Source organism: Macaca thibetana, chromosome 2 (assembly GCF_024542745.1).
Source record: "Macaca thibetana thibetana isolate TM-01 chromosome 2, ASM2454274v1, whole genome shotgun sequence".
NCBI classification, from domain to species: domain Eukaryota; kingdom Metazoa; phylum Chordata; class Mammalia; order Primates; family Cercopithecidae; genus Macaca; species Macaca thibetana.
The window spans coordinates 152,830,776-152,848,430 of NC_065579.1; the positions used below are offsets into that span (position 1 = coordinate 152,830,776).

The 17,655-nt window shown below is 37.3% G+C and overlaps 1 protein-coding gene across 10 annotated transcripts in view; it reads left to right on the forward strand.

The window, feature by feature from the left end:
• Positions 1 to 17,655, forward strand: part of GOLGB1 (golgin B1) — an 89,847-nt gene that overhangs the window by 31,087 nt on the left and 41,105 nt on the right. For all 10 annotated transcript variants that reach the window (XM_050781815.1, XM_050781818.1, XM_050781819.1 and 7 more), the window contains 3 exons: positions 575 to 977; positions 3,785 to 3,900; positions 17,228 to 17,342. In XM_050781815.1, the coding sequence (XP_050637772.1) occupies positions 575 to 977; positions 3,785 to 3,900; positions 17,228 to 17,342 (634 nt within the window). The remainder of the gene's footprint in view (positions 1 to 574; positions 978 to 3,784; positions 3,901 to 17,227; positions 17,343 to 17,655) is intronic.

Below are 17,655 nucleotides of genomic sequence, written 5' to 3' on the forward strand. Positions count from 1 at the left end.
TGCTTTATGTACAGTCCCATCTTTTCTTGTTTTTGTCAATTGACCTTCTGTTGGATTGAAATGATCTCATTCTGCAATATTCCCTTGAGGTAATCAGTAATGCTGATCTGACTATAATCCATCCTGCCATTTTCTTTCTCATATTGTCCTGATCTTCATTCTCATTGAACTCCATTGAATTCCACTTTGCTCCTCCAGTATGTTAATTCTTCCTTACCCTTGCTCCTTTCCGTGTCCTGTATGGACCCATGCTTGACAGTTTGAACTACCTTTTTTCTAGCCCTTGGATTCCTTGTGTCCCTATCCTGTCACATTCAAGTAGTCTCATCATAATGCAGAATTGGTGCTACAGTCCACATTCTCTGTTTGTTTTTCTGGGTGTCTGTGTGCTGCTGGAGAAAGTCAGCCAGTTCCTCTCCTCTTAATTTTCAACTCTCCTTCTTGAGAAGGGCTTTCTCTCTAGCATAGAAACATATTTCCATTTTTTTCTGTCCTACAAGAAGCAGCACTTTACAATGCTTGTTGAAATGAAATAATATATTTATGGCTCATGAGACTTTGTCTTTTTTCTTAGATTCTCTCTCAGCAGTTACAGCAGATAGAAGCTGAGCATAATACTTTAAGGAACACTGTGGAAACAGAAAGAGAGGAGTCCAAGATTCTACTGGAAAAGATGGAACTTGAAGTGGCAGAGAGAAAATTATCCTTCCATAATCTGCAAGAAGAAATGCGTCATCTTTTAGAACAGTTAGAGCAAGCAGGCCAAGCCCAGGCTGAACTACAGTCTCGGTATAGTGCTTTGGAGCAGAAGCACAAAGCAGAAATGGAAGAGAAGACCTCTCATATTTTGAGTCTTCAAAAGACTGGACAAGAGCTGCAGTCTGCCTGTGATGCTCTAAAGGATCAAAATTCAAAGCTTCTCCAAGATAAGGATGAACAGGCAGTTCAGTCAGCCCAGACCATTGAGCAGCTGGAAGGTCAGTAGCTGATTGCTTTTGAAGTCTGTGTCTCTACCACCTGAGTGGCTTGTATTTCATATTTGCAGGGATCCGTTAATGAAATCTTTGCTCAAACCGATTGAACCAATAGAAGGACTGAGAAAAACAGCTCTTCTGAACTTCTTGATGCATTTTTCCTGCCTCTGACTGGCTATAATCTGTCTTAATATTATAATTATCATTATAATACTAAAAATGTGATAGTGATGTTCCAGATATTAAATAGAATGCTATGTTAAATATGACTCTGATCTGAAGGATTCAGTGACTGAAACAAGTGGGATTTGAATTAGTTTTTGGAAAACTTAGGCCAGATCTAGGTACATAGATTAGGAGACTAAATTGCATGGAGTCATCCATAAATCTAAAGATGAATGGGTCTCAATGCTTTTCTTATAGGTGAAAATCTCTTTTCACCTGATTTCTTATAGGTGAAAATTTATCCTTTAAGAAGGTATAAAGGAAACTTTTTTTTTTTTTAAATTATTATTATACTTTAAGTTCTAGGGTACATGTGCATAACGTGCAGGTTTGTTACATATGTATACTTGTGCCATGTTGCTGTGCTGCACCCATCAGCTCGTCATTTACATCAGGTGTAACTCCCAATGCAATCCCTCCCCCCTCCCCCCTCCCCATAATAGGCCCCGGTGTGTGATGTCCCCCTTCCCGAGTCCAAGTGATCTCATTGTTCAGTTCCCACCTATGAGTGAGAACATGCGGTGTTTGGTTTTCTGTTCTTGTGATAGTTTGCTAAGAATGATGGTTTCCAGCTGCATCCATGTCCCTACAAAGGACACAAACTCATCCTTTTTGATGGCTGCATAGTATTCCATGGTGTATATGTGCCACATTTTCTTAATCCAGTCTGTCACTGATGGACATTTGGGTTGATTCCAAGTCTTTGCTATTGTGAATAGTGCCGCAATGAACATACGTGTGCATGTGTCTTTAGAGCAGCATGATTTATAATCCTTTGGGTATATCCCCAGTAATGGGATGGCTGGGTCATATGGTACATCTAGTTCTAGATCCTTGAGGAATCGCCATACTGTTTTCCATAATGGTTGAACTAGTTTACAATCCCACCAACAGTGTAAAAGTGTTCCTATTTCTCCACATCCTCTCCAGCACCTGTTGTTTCCTGACTTTTTAATGATTGCCATTCTAACTGGTGTGAGATGGTATCTCATTGTGGTTTTGATTTGCATTAAAAATGTGTTATTATAAAAGTAATATATGCCTCTAAAGAGTTGAACATTTTAGAACTTTATAAATTAAAAAGTGAAACTTCCTCAACACTAATACTCCATCTCACCAATCCTCTTCCCCAAATTATAACCTTTACTAATAGATTGGCATAGACATAGACATAAACAAAAGATTTTAGAAAGAGTTAAGTTGAAAATTTGTATTGAGGCCAGGCGCGGTGGCTCAAGCCTGTAATCCCAGCACTTTGGGAGGCCAAGGCGGGTGGATCACGAGGTCAGGAGATCGAGACCATCCTCGCTAATATGGTGAAACCCCGTCCCTACTAAAAATACAAAAAACTAGCCGGGAGTGGTGGCGGGCGCCTGTAGTCCCAGCTACTCGGAGGCTGAGGCGGGAGAATGGCGTGAACCCGGGAGGCGGAGCTTGCAGTGAGCCTAGATCGCGCCACTGCACTCCAGCCTGGGCGACACAGCAAGACTCCGTCTCAAAAAAAAAAAAAAAAAGAAAAAGAAAATTTGTATTGAATAACAACGTTAGCCAGACAGTTTTTTGTTTGTTTGTTTTGAGACAGAGTTTTGCTCTTGTTGCCCAGGATGCAGTGCAATGGCGTGATCTCGGCTCACTGCAACCTCCGCCTCCCGGGTTCAAGTGATTCTCCTGCCTCAGCCTCCCGAGTAGCTGGGATTGCAGGCATGCACCACCATGCATTGTATTTTGTATTTTTACTAGAGACAGGGCCTCTCGGCATTGGTCAGGCTGGTCTCGAACTCCTGACCTCAGATCATCTGCCCGCCTCGGTTTCCCACAGTGCTGGGATTACAGGCGTGAGCCACCGCGCCCTAGCCAGACAGTTTTGAAGGGCATCACACAGGACCAGGGTGTTACATGAGCAAGCTGTTCTCTTAAGTATGTTAATGTTTAAAACCATGTGGTGGAGTCTTGGTGGAATCCATAACACCTGTTAAGAGTGAAGAAAACAAAAACCCTAAAGCCATTTTCAAGGGGGAAATGGAAAATGAACTTTAAAAAATGCCTAGGGCCGGGCACAGTGGCTCACGCCTGAATTCCAGCACTTTGGGGAGGCCAAGGTGGGGGGATTACCTGAGGTCAGGAGTTCGAGACCAGCCTGGCCAACATGGTGAAACCCCATCTCTACTAAAAATACAAAAATAATTAGCCGGGCATGGTGACACACGCCTGTAATGCCAGCTACCTGGAAGGCTGAGGCAAGAGAATCACTTGAACCCGTGAGTCAGAGGTTACGGTGAGCTGAGATTGCATCGCTGCACTCCAGCCTGGGCAACAGAGGGAGACTCCGTCTCAAAAAAAAAAAAAAAAAAAAAAAAAAAAAAAAGCCTAGGCCTGTTTTATTTTACTTTTGAAGGAAGTGACTTACTGAGGTGTCCTTTGGTGCTTGAGAACATTTAAACAGTTAATAATGTTGTCATTGGCATCCTAATTTTAACTAAGGTAACTAAACTAGTAAACAGCATACAGTGTATCCTTAGAAGATAATAATAACTACATTTCAGACTTGAAGCAAATATTACATTTATTTGTTTTCTTTTCCTTAGATCAACTCCAGCAAAAATCCAAAGAAATTAGCCAATTTCTAAATAGACTGCCCTTGCAACAACATGAAACAGCATCTCAGACTTGTTTCCCAGATGTTTATAATGAGGGCACACAGGTAATTAAATGTGAACTTCTTATGAATATTAACTGTTTGTCTTTGCTGTATCTGTACTTCAGTGCTCTAATGAGGATTTATTCCAGAGAGCTATATAAACCTTATGTTTTTTCTGCCTGAAAAAAATACTTTTTTGAGGACAATTCTATTTGAAAGGAATCATGAAAGGCATTAATGCAGTGTTTCAACAATAAAGAATAAGAAACTAATAGATAACAAATACCATGGTCTCAGAAGCCTTTCTGATTTTAAGGTCTTAACAATTTGTATTGGAGATGAATCATTACTTTTGCTTTTATAGTTGATTTTCCCAGTTCAGAAGTCTTTTTTTTTTTTTTTTTTTTTGATAAACTAAGATTTGATCAGGTTTAGTGAACACAAGTCAGTCTAATCAAACTTAAAAGTCTACTATGGAAATCATGTTGTTCCCATTAATTAATTAACAGTAAAAAAAATAATGGCCAGGTAGCTTCTGATTGGCCAGTATATTCTCTCTTCCTTCTACAAAAATCTCTGTAGAGAGCTAGATTATAACCATCGAAGGCTGATGCAGGCTGATTGAGCCTGAATATCAAAATGAAGGTGGTTAGTTTGATGTTCTTAATTGACTAATGTCAAGTTGAGAAAACTAGATTCAGTCATCTCCACTGTAAGATTATACCCTTCCAAACTCACAGACATATTGGTCAGCACAGTCCTGTCGTTCCCGGGCTGTACTGTCCACTGATAAAAATTTTTGCCTCTTGGTTTCTAGCATCTAGGGTTTCCAGTCTCTTCTGTTCTCCCATTCTTGACTTTTTCCTCCAATGTTTTGTGAAGATATTTTCCAACCATTCAAATAAGTTGAAAGAGTTTTGTAGTGAACGTCTGTATACCCCTCTGAATTCTATCATGAACATTGTACCATGTTTGCTTTATCAAATATCTATTTATTCATCCCTCTGCCCATCCATCAATTCATCTTAAATTTGTAATACATTTCACTGTAAGTTGTGGACATCAGTACATTTCCCTCTAAGTATGTCAGCATTCATATCATTGACTATATTTCAATATTTATTTGTAATTATTCTTTTTCTTCTGAGGTAAGATTTATAAACCTTTAAATGCACAGATCTTAAGTATGCAATTCCTTGAGTTTTGTCAAATGCATACACCTGTGTTGCCCAAACCCCTATTCAAGGTATATCACGTTACCATCACCTCACAAAGTATCCCTGTACCCGTTTATAGTCATCCTCACCCTTCCCCTCCAAAGACAACTACTGATTTTTCACCATAGATTAATTTTGCCTGTTTTACAACATCATGTACATTTAACCATACAATAGGTCCTCTTACGTGTAAAGCTTTTACTCAGCATATTTGGAGATTCAACCATATTGTGCATGTATTATAATTTATTCTTTAATATTGCTGAGAAACATTTTATGAACATGCTGAATTTTCCTTTTACATGATTGTACTGCATTTTCCTATTGATGGACACCTGGGCTTTTTCATGCTTTGGCTATTATGAATTAAACTGCTATGAACATTCTCATACAAGTAGTTATGTGGACATATGTTTTCATTTATCTTCAGTAAATACTAGTTGAGGAATTGCTTTGCTGGGCCATAGTGTACCTACGTATTTAGCTTTATTAGGAATTGCCAGATCTTTTCCCAAAGTGGTTGTACTATTTTTTTTTTTTTCCAAGATGGAGTCTTGCTCTGTCTCCCAGGCTGGAGTGCAGTGGTGCCATCTTGGCTCACTGCAACCTCCGCCTCCCGGGTTCAAGCAATTATCCTGCCTCAGCCTCCCAAGTAGCTGGGATTACAGGCGCCCGCCACCACGCCCGGCTGATTTTTGTATTTTCAGTAGAGATGGGGTTTCACCATGTTGGCCAGGCTGGTCTCAAGCTCCTGACCTCGTGATCTGCCCGCCTTGGCCTCCCAAAGTGCTGGGATTACAAGCATGAGCCAGCACACCCGGCTGTGGTTGTACTATTTTATACTCCCACCTAAAATTTATGAGAGTTCCATTTGTTCCACATGTTCTCCAAGATTTGGTGGTGTCAGTTTTAAAACATTTCGGTCATTCTAATGGGTATATAGTGGTATTTCATTGTGGTTTAAATTTGCATTTCCCTGATGACAAATTATGTTGAACCTTTTTTCTTGAGATTCTTAGCCATATGTATACCTTCTATTGGTGAAGTGTCTGTTTACATCATTTCCCCATTCTTAAAATTGAGTTCTTTGTCTTTTTATTATCAAGTAGGAATTCTTTATATATTCTGAATGTCAATCTATTATCATATATTTGGTGAATATTTTCTCCCATGCTGTGGCTTTTGCCTGTTCATTTTCATCATGACATCTTTTCATTGGCACATACTTCTAAATTTTGATGAACTTAATTATTTATCATTTTTTATTGTTTTTTTTCCTGTGTCCTGTGAAACCTTTGCTTAGCTCCAGTTCATGAAGATATTCTCTTATGCTTTCTTCCACAAGCTTTATGGTTTTAGTTTTCATGTGAAGTCTCTGAATCTCAAGTGAATTTTTGTATGTATTGTAAGGTAAAGGTCAAGTTGTTTTGTTTTTTCCCATATGGATATTTCATTGTTTCAGCACCATTTCTTAAGGAGACTTTACTTTCCTCATTGGATTCTTTTGCTGCCTTCATTGAAAATCAAAGACTAATACATCTACTTCTGAATTTTGTGTTCTGTTATATTGATCTATTTGTCAGTCCCTATGCCAGTATCACAGTCTTCATTATCGTAGTTTGTTGTTAGTCTTGAAGTCAAATATTAATAGTATAAGTCCTCCAACTTTGTTCTTCTTTTCAAGATTGCTTTGATTATTCCAGGTCCTTTCCACATAAGTTATACAATCAGCTTCTCAAATTCTTCTTTTTAAAAAAAGACATGAGATTTTGAATGGGTATTGTGTGGAATCTATTGATCAATTTAAGGAGAATTGACATCTTTACTAAACTTTTAAATCTACGAATATAGTGTGTACTTACATTTATTCAGATCTTTAATTTCTTTCAGCAGTGTTTTTTAGTTTTCATTGGAGAAACTGTGCACATTATAACATTTATTCTGAAGTAGTTAATATTTTTGATATTATTATAGATGGAATTATTTTTATTTCATTTTCCAATGTATGCTAATATGTAAGTATACAACTTAATTTTATTAAGCTTATATTCTGTGACCTTGATAAACAAATTAATTTTATTGGTTTTAGTCTCTTTTTGTAGATTCTCTAGGATTTTCTATGTAAGCAATCATGTCATCTGAAAATAAAGACAAATTTCATTTCTTTCTAATTTTTATGCCTCCAGTACACTGTTTAATAGAAGTGGTGAGACTTGACCTTCTTGGATTGTTTCTAATCTAAGCAGAAAGTGTTCCATAATTTGCCATTGGCTGTGATACTAGTTTTAGGTTTTTAAGGAATTTCCTCTATCAGATCATCCTCAATCTTGTAGAGGAAATTTTCTTAGTTTTTTTGCTATTTCTTAATTTTTTCTTAATTTTTTTAAAATAAACTTTCTTTCTTTTTTTTTTTTTTTATATTTCTAGGCTATGTGGTTCTTCTATGAGTAATAACAAATATCAAGTTGTAGCAAACCTCCTAAAATTTTTTCTATTTATTTATTTATTTTTTTGAGATGGAGTTTCACTGTTGCCCAGGCTGGAGTGCAGTGGTGTGATCTCAGCTCACTGCGACCTCCATCTCCCAGGTTCAAGCAATTCTCCTGCCTCAGCCTCTCAAGTAGTTGGGACTACAGGTGCCCACCACCACACCCGGCTAATTTTTGTTATTTTTAGTAGAGACGGGGTTTTGCCGTGTTGGCCAGGCTGGTCTGAAACTCCTAACCATACCTCTTAACCATTGGTGATCTACCTGCCTTGGCCTCCCATTACAGGCGTGAGCCACTGCGCCTGACCAGTTTTGTTTTTGTTTTTGTTTTTTTAAAATTTTCTTTCTTTCTTTCTTTTGAGACAGAATCACTCCATCACCCAGGCTGGAGTGTAGTGGTGCGATGACAGCTCACTGCAGCGTCAACCTCCTGGGCTTAAGTGATCCTCCCACCTCAGCCTCCTAAGTAGCTGGGACTACAGGCACATGCCACCATGCCCAGCTATTTGTGTGTGTGTGTTTGTTTATTTATTGGTGGAAATGGAATTTCGTCATGTTGCCGAGGCTGGTCTAGAACTTCTGGACTCAAGCAGTCCTCCTCCCTTGGCCTCCCAAAATGCTAGAATTATAGGCATAAGCCACCACACCCAACCCCAATATATTTGTTGAAAAAAATCTGCATATAAGTGAACTCATGTAGTTCAAACACATGTTCAAGAGTCAACTGTATTATCCTTTTTCTATATTACTGAATTTGATTTGCTAATATTTTGTGAAGGATTTTTGTATTCATATTTATGGAGGATATTAGTCTATGGTTTTCTTGTTTTATAATATCTTTATCAGGTTTTGGTATTAAGGGTATGGCAGCCTCATAATATGTTCCCTTTTCTATTTTCTGTGAGTGTTTCCTTTGTTTCTATTTTATGAGAGTTTGTATGTGATTGGTATTATTTCAGTTTTTGAAAATAATTTTTTAAATACTTTTTTAAAAAAGAATTTACCGCTAGGTGCAGTGGCTTGCGCCTGTAATCCCAGCACTTTGGGAGGCCAAGGTGGGCGGATCACCTGAGGTCAGGAGTTCAAGACCAGCCTGGCCAACATGGTGAAACCCCATCTCTACTAAAAATACAAAAAAGGTTAGCTGGGCATGGTGGCAGATGCCTGTAATCCCATCTCCTCGGGAAGCTGAGGCAGGAGAATCGCTTGAGCCCGGGAGGCGGAGGTTATAGTGAGCCGAGATCGCGCCATTGCACTCCAACCTGGGTGACAAGAGCAAAACTCCGTCTCAAAAAAAAAAAAAAAAAGGAATTTACCAATGAAACCATCTGAGTCTGGAGTTTTCGGAAGGTTTCTGATAATGAATTGAATTTCCTTTACAGATATAACGCTAATAATAAGTTATTGTTTTTTTTTCACTCTGTGCCAGTTTTGGTTTGTTTGGGCTTTTTTTTTTTTTTTTTTTTTTTTCCTGGGGTTTTGTCCATTTCATTGAAGATGTTCTGTTTTTGTCATAATGTTGGTTACAGTATTTACTTTTTATGCTTTTAATGCCTGTAAGCTCTGATCCCTGCTGTTGTTAATTTGTGCTTCATTTTCTTTATCAGTCTACCTAGAATTTATTCAACTTTTTTCCCCAATCTTTTCAAAGAGCCACTTTTGGCCTTGTTAATTTTCTCTGTTGCTGATTATTTTCATTTTCATTGATTTCTACTCTTTAGTGTTTCTTTCTACTTGGATTTACTTTGCTCTTCTTTTTATAGCTTCTTAAGGTGAAACTTTTTATCAAAGATTTCAGGTCTTCTTTTCTCATATGAACATTTAAAGTTAACACAGTTCCCTCTAAGCACAGCTTGTTATGTTGTGGTTTTTTAATCATTTCAGTTTTTGAAGATTTTTCTGAGTTTCTCTGTGGTTTTTTCATTGACCATGGATTGTTTAGAAGTGTGTTCTAAATAAACATGTTGTTGTAGAATATCCAGCTATTTGGTTTTATTTCTATATATCTTACTGATTTCTAATATAATTTCATTATGATCAGAGAATATGTTTTATATGACTTCAATCCTTTGAAATTTATTGAGACCTATTTTATGATGCAGCATATGGTGTCTTGGTGAACATACTTTGTATACTTGTAAATAGTGTGTATTCTGTAGTAATTGGATTTAATGTTCTACAAATAGCACTTAGATCATAGTATTGTTCAGGTTATATTTGTCTTTGATTTTTGTCTGGTTATTGAAACATTTGCTGAGAGGGGGTTGAAATCTCCAACTACGACTGTGGAATTGTCTGTTTCTCCTTTTAATGTAGTCATTTTTTGCCTCTTGGTAATTGGAATCTCTGTTATTAGTACATACACATTTATCTTTCAGATAAAATGTTCCTTTTTTCACTTACAAAATGTTACTCTATCTCTAGTAATACTTCTTTATTTGCATTTCTCTGTATCTGGCATTAATAAAAGTATTCAGTGTTATGTTTATTGCTTGAATGGTATATTCTTTTCTGTCCTTTTACTTTTAACTTATGTCTTTCTTTAAAGTGAATGTCTTGAAGGCAACATATAGTTGGGTTATACTTTTTAATTTCTTCTCTTCTTTGTAATTGGAGTGCTTAGTCCTTTTAATGTAATTATTGATGTGATTGGATTAAGTCTACCATTTTGCTTTCTGTTTTTTTCCCTCTGTTTTCCCTTCTTTTTTCCTGCCTTCTATTTGATAATTAGAAGTTTCTTGAATTTAATTTTCATTTATTGATTGACAACTTTTTCTTTTAAACAGCTCTATTAAAGTTATACTTAACATACAGTAATGTGTACACATTTAAAGTATACAGTTTAAAGAGGGTTTTGTTTGTTTGTTCATTTGTTTTTTGAAACAGGGTCTTGTACTCTCACCCAGGCTGGAGTGCAGTCACGTGATCAGAGCTCACTACAGCCTTAACTTCCTGGGCTCAAGCAATCCTCTCACCTCAGCCTTCTGAATAGCTGGGACTATAGGCATGTGCCACCATGTCTGGCCAATTTTTTTTTTTTTTTTTGTAGAGACAAGGTCTCACTGTGTTGCCCAGGCTGGCCTCAAACTAACTCCTGGGCTCAAGTGATCCTCCTGCTTTTGTCTCCCAAAGTGTTGGGATTACAGGTGTTTAAGCCACAGCACCCAGCACAATTGGATAACATGTAAAACCATCACTACTATCAAGAAAATGAACATATTCATCATCTCTAGAAGTTTTCTCATGTCCTCTTTTAATCTTTTCCCTCACATCTTTCCCTACTAGACAAACACTGATCTGCTTTCTGTCATTACAGATTTTTAAAAAATTTTATATAAGTTGTATATATACTTTTTTGTTGGCTTATTGTACTCAGCATACTTGAGATTCATCCTAATGTCTGTTTAGTAATAATTCATTCCACTGTATTGTTGAGTATGTTGTAAACAGCACAATTTGTGTACCATTGACTCATTGATGGATAATTTGGGTTGTGGACAGTTTTTGGCTAATACATATAAAGCATTTACGTTTATGTTTTAAGGAGATTAAAATAAGAAAATAAATCTTAACTACCATTGCAGTTACCATTTCTGGTACTTTTCATTCTTTGGTGGTAGATCAGAGATTGCCAATCCTTTTATGTATAGTAAATATTTTAGGCTTTGTGGGTCAGATAGTCTTTGTTGCACGTACTCAACTCTGCCATTGTACAGCAAGAATAGACATAGAGCGAAGGGAAACAAATGGTTGTGGTTATGTTCCAATAAAACTTTATTTATGCGGACCTCCAAAGTTTGCCAAACCCTGGCTCCATATTTCCATCTGGTGTCATTTTTCTTCTCTCTGACGGACTTTTTTTTTTATAATGGAGACAGGTTCTCACTTTGTTGCCCAGGCCGGAGTGCAGTGGCAAGATCATGGCTTACTGCAGCCTCATCCTCCTGGGCTCAAGTGATTCTTCCACATTGGCCTCCAGAGTAACTGCGACTACAGGCATGCACCATGATACCCAGATAACTTTTTTTTTTTTTTTTTTTACTTTTAGTAGAGATGAGGTCTTGCTAAGTTACCTAGGATGGCTGGTTTTAACCTCCTGAGCTCAAATGATCCTGCCTTGGCCTCCCAAAGTGCTGGGATTACAGGTATGAGCTACTGGACCTGGCTCTGAAGGATTTCTTTTAATTTTTGTGTATGCGTGCACATGGATGTATGTGCAAGTCTGCCGGTCATGGTTTTTTTTGTTTGTTTGTTTGTTTGTTTTTGAGACGGAGTCTTGCTTTGTTACCAGGCTGGAGTGCAGTGGCGCAATCTCGGCTCACTGCAGCCTCCGCCTCCCGGGTTCAAGTGATTCTCCTGCCTCAGCCTCCCGAGTAGCTTGGATTACAGGCACCAGCCACCATGCTTGGCTAATTTTGTATTTTTAGTAGAGATGGGGTTTTGCCATGTTGGCCAGGCTAGTCTCGAACTCTGGTCTCAAGCAATCCACCCCCCTCAGCCTCCCAAAGTGCTGGGATTACAGGTATGAACCACTGCATCTGGCCCTTGCATTTTGTTTTTGATAAGAAATCTGTCATGCTTCTCTCTTTCTGTTTTTTCCTGCCTGCTTTTAGGATTTTACCACTGTTTTTGAGCACTTGAATTATGATGTGCCTTGACATAGCATGTTTCTTGTGATTGGGGTTCATTGAGCTTTTTCAATCTCTGTGTTTATAGTTTTGGAAGATTTTCTGCCATGAATTAGTCAAATTAGTCAAAACCTGCAATCTCTGCCTCCCGGGTTCAAGTGATTCTCCTTTGTTTCTATCTTTGTTTTGTTAACATATTTTGGAGCTTTTTTATGGGATTCAGTTAAATTCTTTGAAAAAAACTTGGTCCTTTCAGATCTTGCTGCTTTGATTTGTTAGGAGGGTTCGAATCAGTGCTCAGTCATTCCTTACTCCTGAGGCAAGACCTTGCTGAGTATCCTACTCAATGCCCTGAGAAGTGTTTTTTCACAGTTGGCTATATAACTGACACTCTTCCAGGTTTTGTGTGAGCACCAGGTGCTATTCTTTAATCTCTTCAGATAGGTAGGGGTAGTTCAGGTAGCCTTGGATGCTTTCCTCACATTCATGTGCTGCTCTGTACTTCACTGAACACTTGTTCAGTCTCTTTGCAGATCTGCAGAGTTTTCTCCGCATGTGACTTTTTCCCATCTGGTATTCTGTTCTGTGAACTGCAGCTATCTTGCTCTTTCTGGACTGTCAGCTCTGTCTCATGAACTTAGGGAGTCTACCAGGCTCAGCCTATGTTCCCCCTTCTTGGATCATAAGCTGAAAACTCTCTTAAGTCATGAAGCTTGGTCAGCTTTAGGGATCACTTTATTTGTTTTCTGCCTCTTTCAGAGATAATTATCCTTTGTTGCTTGATATGCAGTATTCTGAAAATGATTATTTTATTATTTTGTCTGGTTTTGGTTATTGCTATTTCAGGTAGGAGGTTAAATCCGTTCCATGTTACTCAGTCTTTAGCAGAAGCAAAACTCCTCTATTGGGTATTGAGCTATATCTTTTTACGAAAGTTTTTTAAGTGGTTGCTCTAGGAAGTACAACATATATCCTTTTCAGTCTTCTTAGAGTTAATACTGTACTACTTCACTTAAAAGGTAGAATCTTTATAATCATATACCCTTACCCTATTCCTTATGCCACAGTTGTTGTATGTATTATATTAACAAAAGTGATAAGCCTCAGCACACAATTTTAATATTTGTGCTTAAAACGGTTATATAGATTTGAAAGACATTAAGGGGAAAATATTGACCTTAACATTTATCCACATATTTACCATTTGTAATGCCCTTTCCTCTCTGATGATCAGATATCTATTTGATACCATTTTCTTCAGCCTCTACAACAACCCATAATATTATAGTATAGGTCTGTCTGTGAAAAATTTTTCTTAGTTTTTTCCTTGTCTAAAAATGTCTTTATTTTACTTTTACTCTTGAATGATATTTGTTACTGGATATTATAATTCTGGATTGACAATTTTTCTTTCAGAACTTTTTTTTTTTTTTTGAGACAGAGTTTCGTTTTTGTCACCCAGGCTGGAGTGCAATGGCACGATCTCGGCTTACCGCTACCTGTGCCTCCTGGGTTCAAGCGATTCTCCTGCCTCAGTCTCCCGAGTAGCTGAGATTACAGGCATGAGTAACCACGCCTGGCTAATTTTGTACTTTAGCAGAGACAGAGTTTCTCCATGTTGGTCAAGCTGGTCTTGAACTCTCGACCTCAGGTGATCCACCCGCCTCGGCCTCCCAAAGTGCTGGGATTATAGGTGTGAGCCACTGCATCCAGCCTTATAGGCGTGAGCTACCACATCCAGCCTTTCTTTCAGTACTTTAAAGAAGGTGTTTCCCTCTTCTGGCCTATATTTTTTCCCTAAAAATTGGTCAGTATTCATTCAAATTGTTGTTCCTCTGTATGTAAAGTATCATTTGCCTATGGAGATTTTAGACTTTCCTTTTATCCTTGTCTGTGATGTACTTAGTTATAGTTTTCTTTGTCATTCTCTTGCTTGCTTTTGTTGAGTTTCTTACATATATAACCTTACATTTGAGAAATTTTTGACCATTTCTTTTTTTGTTTGTTTGTTTAGCTAGTTTTTATTTATTTTTATTTATTTTTATTTTTTATTATTATTATACTTTAAGTTCTAGGGTACATGTGCATAATGTGCAGGTTTGTTACATATGTATGCTTGTGCCATGTTGCTGTGCTGCACCCATCAACTCATCAGCACCCATCAACTTGTCATTTACATCAGGTATAACTCCCAATGCAATCCCTCCCCCCTCCCCCCTCCCCATGATAGGCCCCGGTGTGTGATGTTCCCCTTCCCGAGTCCAAGTGATCTCATTGTTCAGTTCCCACCTATGAGTGAGAACATGCGGTGTTTGGTTTTCTGTTCTTGTGATAGTTTGCTAAGAATGATGGTTTCCAGCTGCATCCATGTCCCTACAAAGGACACAAACTCATCCTTTTTGATGGCTGCATAGTATTCCATGGTGTATATGTGCCACATTTTCTTAATCCAGTCTGTCACTGATGGACATTTGGGTTGATTCCAAGTCTTTGCTATTGTGAATAGTGCCACAATGAACATACGTGTGCATGTGTCTTTAGAGCAGCATGATTTATAATCCTTTGGGTATATCCCCAGTAATGGGATGGCTGGGTCATATGGTACATCTAGTTCTAGATCCTTGAGGAATCGCCATACTGTTTTCCATAATGGTTGAACTAGTTTACAATCCCACCAACAGTGTAAAAGTGTTCCTGTTTCTCCACATCCTCTCCAGCACCTGTTGTTTCCTGACTTTTTAATGATTGCCATTCTAACTGGTGTGAGATGGTATCTCATTGTGGTTTTGATTTGCATTTCTCTGATGGCCAGTGATGATGAGCATTTTTTCATGTGTCTGTTGGCTGTATGAATGTCTTCTTTTGAGAAATGTCTGTTCATATCCTTTGCCCACTTTTTGATGGGGTTGTTTGTTTTTTTCTTGTAAATTTGTTTGAGTTCTTTGTAGGTTCTGGATATTAGCCCTTTGTCAGATGAGTAGATTGCAAAAATTTTCTCCCATTCTGTAGGTTGCCTGTTCACTCTGATGGTAGTTTCTTTTGCTGTGCAGAAGCTCTTTAGTTTAATGAGATCCCATTTGTCAATTTTGGCTTTTGCTGCCGTTGCTTTTGGTGTTTTAGACATGAAGTCTTTGCCCATGCCTATGTCCTGAATGGTACTACCTAGGTTTTCCTCTAGGGTTTTTACGGTATTAGGTCTAACATTTAAGTCTCTAATCCATCTTGAATTAATTTTCGTATAAGGAGTAAGGAAAGGATCCAGTTTCAGCTTTCTACTTATGGCTAGCCAATTTTCCCAGCACCATTTATTAAATAGGGAATCCTTTCCCCATTTCTTGTTTTTGTCAGGTTTGTCAAAGATCAGATGGCTGTAGATGTGTGGTATTATTTCTGAGGACTCTGTTCTGTTCCATTGGTCTATATCTCTGTTTCTTAAAATATTTTTTCTTCCTATTCTGCCCCTCGTCTCTTCTGGTACTCCAATTACACGTATATTGAACCTTTTAATATTGTCCCACGTGTCCCTGAGGTTGTATTCATTTTTTTTTTTATTCTTCCGTCTTCAGGTTGGATAATTTCTGTTGATTTATTATCTTCAAGTTCACCAAGACTTTCTTCTGTTGTCTATATTCTATTAAGCCTATCGAAATTTTCATTTCAGGTATTATGTTTATTAGTTATAGAATTTCAAACTGGTTCATTGTTACATTTTCTTTGTTCGTACTAAGATTTCCTTTCTTCTTATTCATTATGAGCATATTCATTTATGTCCTAAGCATAGATAAAATAGCTTCTTTATTAAAATTCTTGTTTGCTACTTACAAAATCTGCATCGTTTTATAGCTAGAATCTGTTGATTACATTCTTTTCCTTGAGAATGGGTCACACTTTCCTGTTTCTTTATGTGTGAATGGTTTTGTTTTGAATTCCAGATGTTGTGTTTTGTTCTCAAGATTCTATTTTATTATTTCTAAAATTTTAGTTACTTTTTATCAGACAGTAAGTTGGACTCAAACCCCAAACTCTGGCCTATGACAGAGAGGCATCAAAACTCCATTCAGTTATTTTTGCCTTAGCTGGGCTGCTTTAAGTCAGTTCAACAAATACATAGTGCCATTGTTCAGCCGGCAATTTCAGCTAAGTTTATACACAGAATTCAGGGCTCCTCCTTCCTAACTCTTTTTCTTCTCTCTGATCTCCCTCCTCACTTCCTAGCAGCTATGTTTGTCCCAAACTCTTTCTTCTCATTCTTCAAGCCAGAAATATCTGTGGCTATTCTATTAAGAGTTTTACTTGCCCTGTGTACTGCAAACTGGGAACTTCCCTCAAAATAAAAGCCATAAAAACCCTAAATTCATCCCTTGCTATTTATTTTAAACATCGGATGAAGATTTTGGGGTCAAGTATGCTGTGAAGACCCTCATGGCTTAAAAATTCTACAATTGTATGAAAATTGTATAGAATAATACCCATGGAGAATAAAAAAAATATGTAAAGACATAAAACTAAAGATGTGGCATAATTAGATATGTGCCTATCCTTAGGACCAAAAATTCTGGATGTATAAATTAAGGCAAGGGAATTTTTATTATACTTGGAAAAAAATTATAAATATTCTTCCTTTCTTAAGAGGTACATATTCCTTTGCCTCTATTCCTCTTTGTGGAACCTCTCCTCATGTTCATTCTCCTTCAGGAGAGAGACCATGTTACTTGGTGGCATTAATCTAATCTTTTAATATTATTTGTTTGTGAACCTGAAAATGTTCTTTCTTATGCTATAGACTTGGAATTTCTATCTTTGTATTCCAGGCTTCAATCTTAAATTTAAAAGCCAATGAACTTGATATTTGTGTGAAATATTTTATTTCTTTTTCTAAATCTTTAGATAAAACACTTTTCTTCAAAGATTACCTAGGCAGATAAGTAGATGTTATTTTTAAAGTATTTTCATGGCTGGAGAACTTTTAGAAGACAAAAATGCTAGAGGCTATCTGGGCATTAGTGTGAGAATTTTCTACTGGAGAATCATTAATTTGTTGTCTTTCTACAATTTAGGCAGTCACTGAGGAGAATATTGCTTCTTTGCAGAAGAGAGTGGTAGAACTAGAGAATGAAAAGGGAGCCTTGCTCCTTAGTTCTATAGAGCTGGAGGAGCTGAAAGCTGAGAATGGTATGTATAAAAGAAAACCATAATTCTCTGTCTTCTTATCCCACAAGTACCTCTATTTTTATCATTATTTATGTGTAACATGTAGAATTCTCTGATTCCATGATAATAAAGATTTAGATAATAGAGCTGGTAACTATGAAAGATAAAATTAATACACATTAAACAATTAGAGCATAGTATCAGTGTTTACATAACATTTTGCATTATGGACTATACATGCTGCAGGATTTCTTTGTAACTCATAATCATTTTGGAATGGTCATTGTATCCTATAGGAAGTATGGCTTGAACAGGACCTTAGTAAGATGATTTT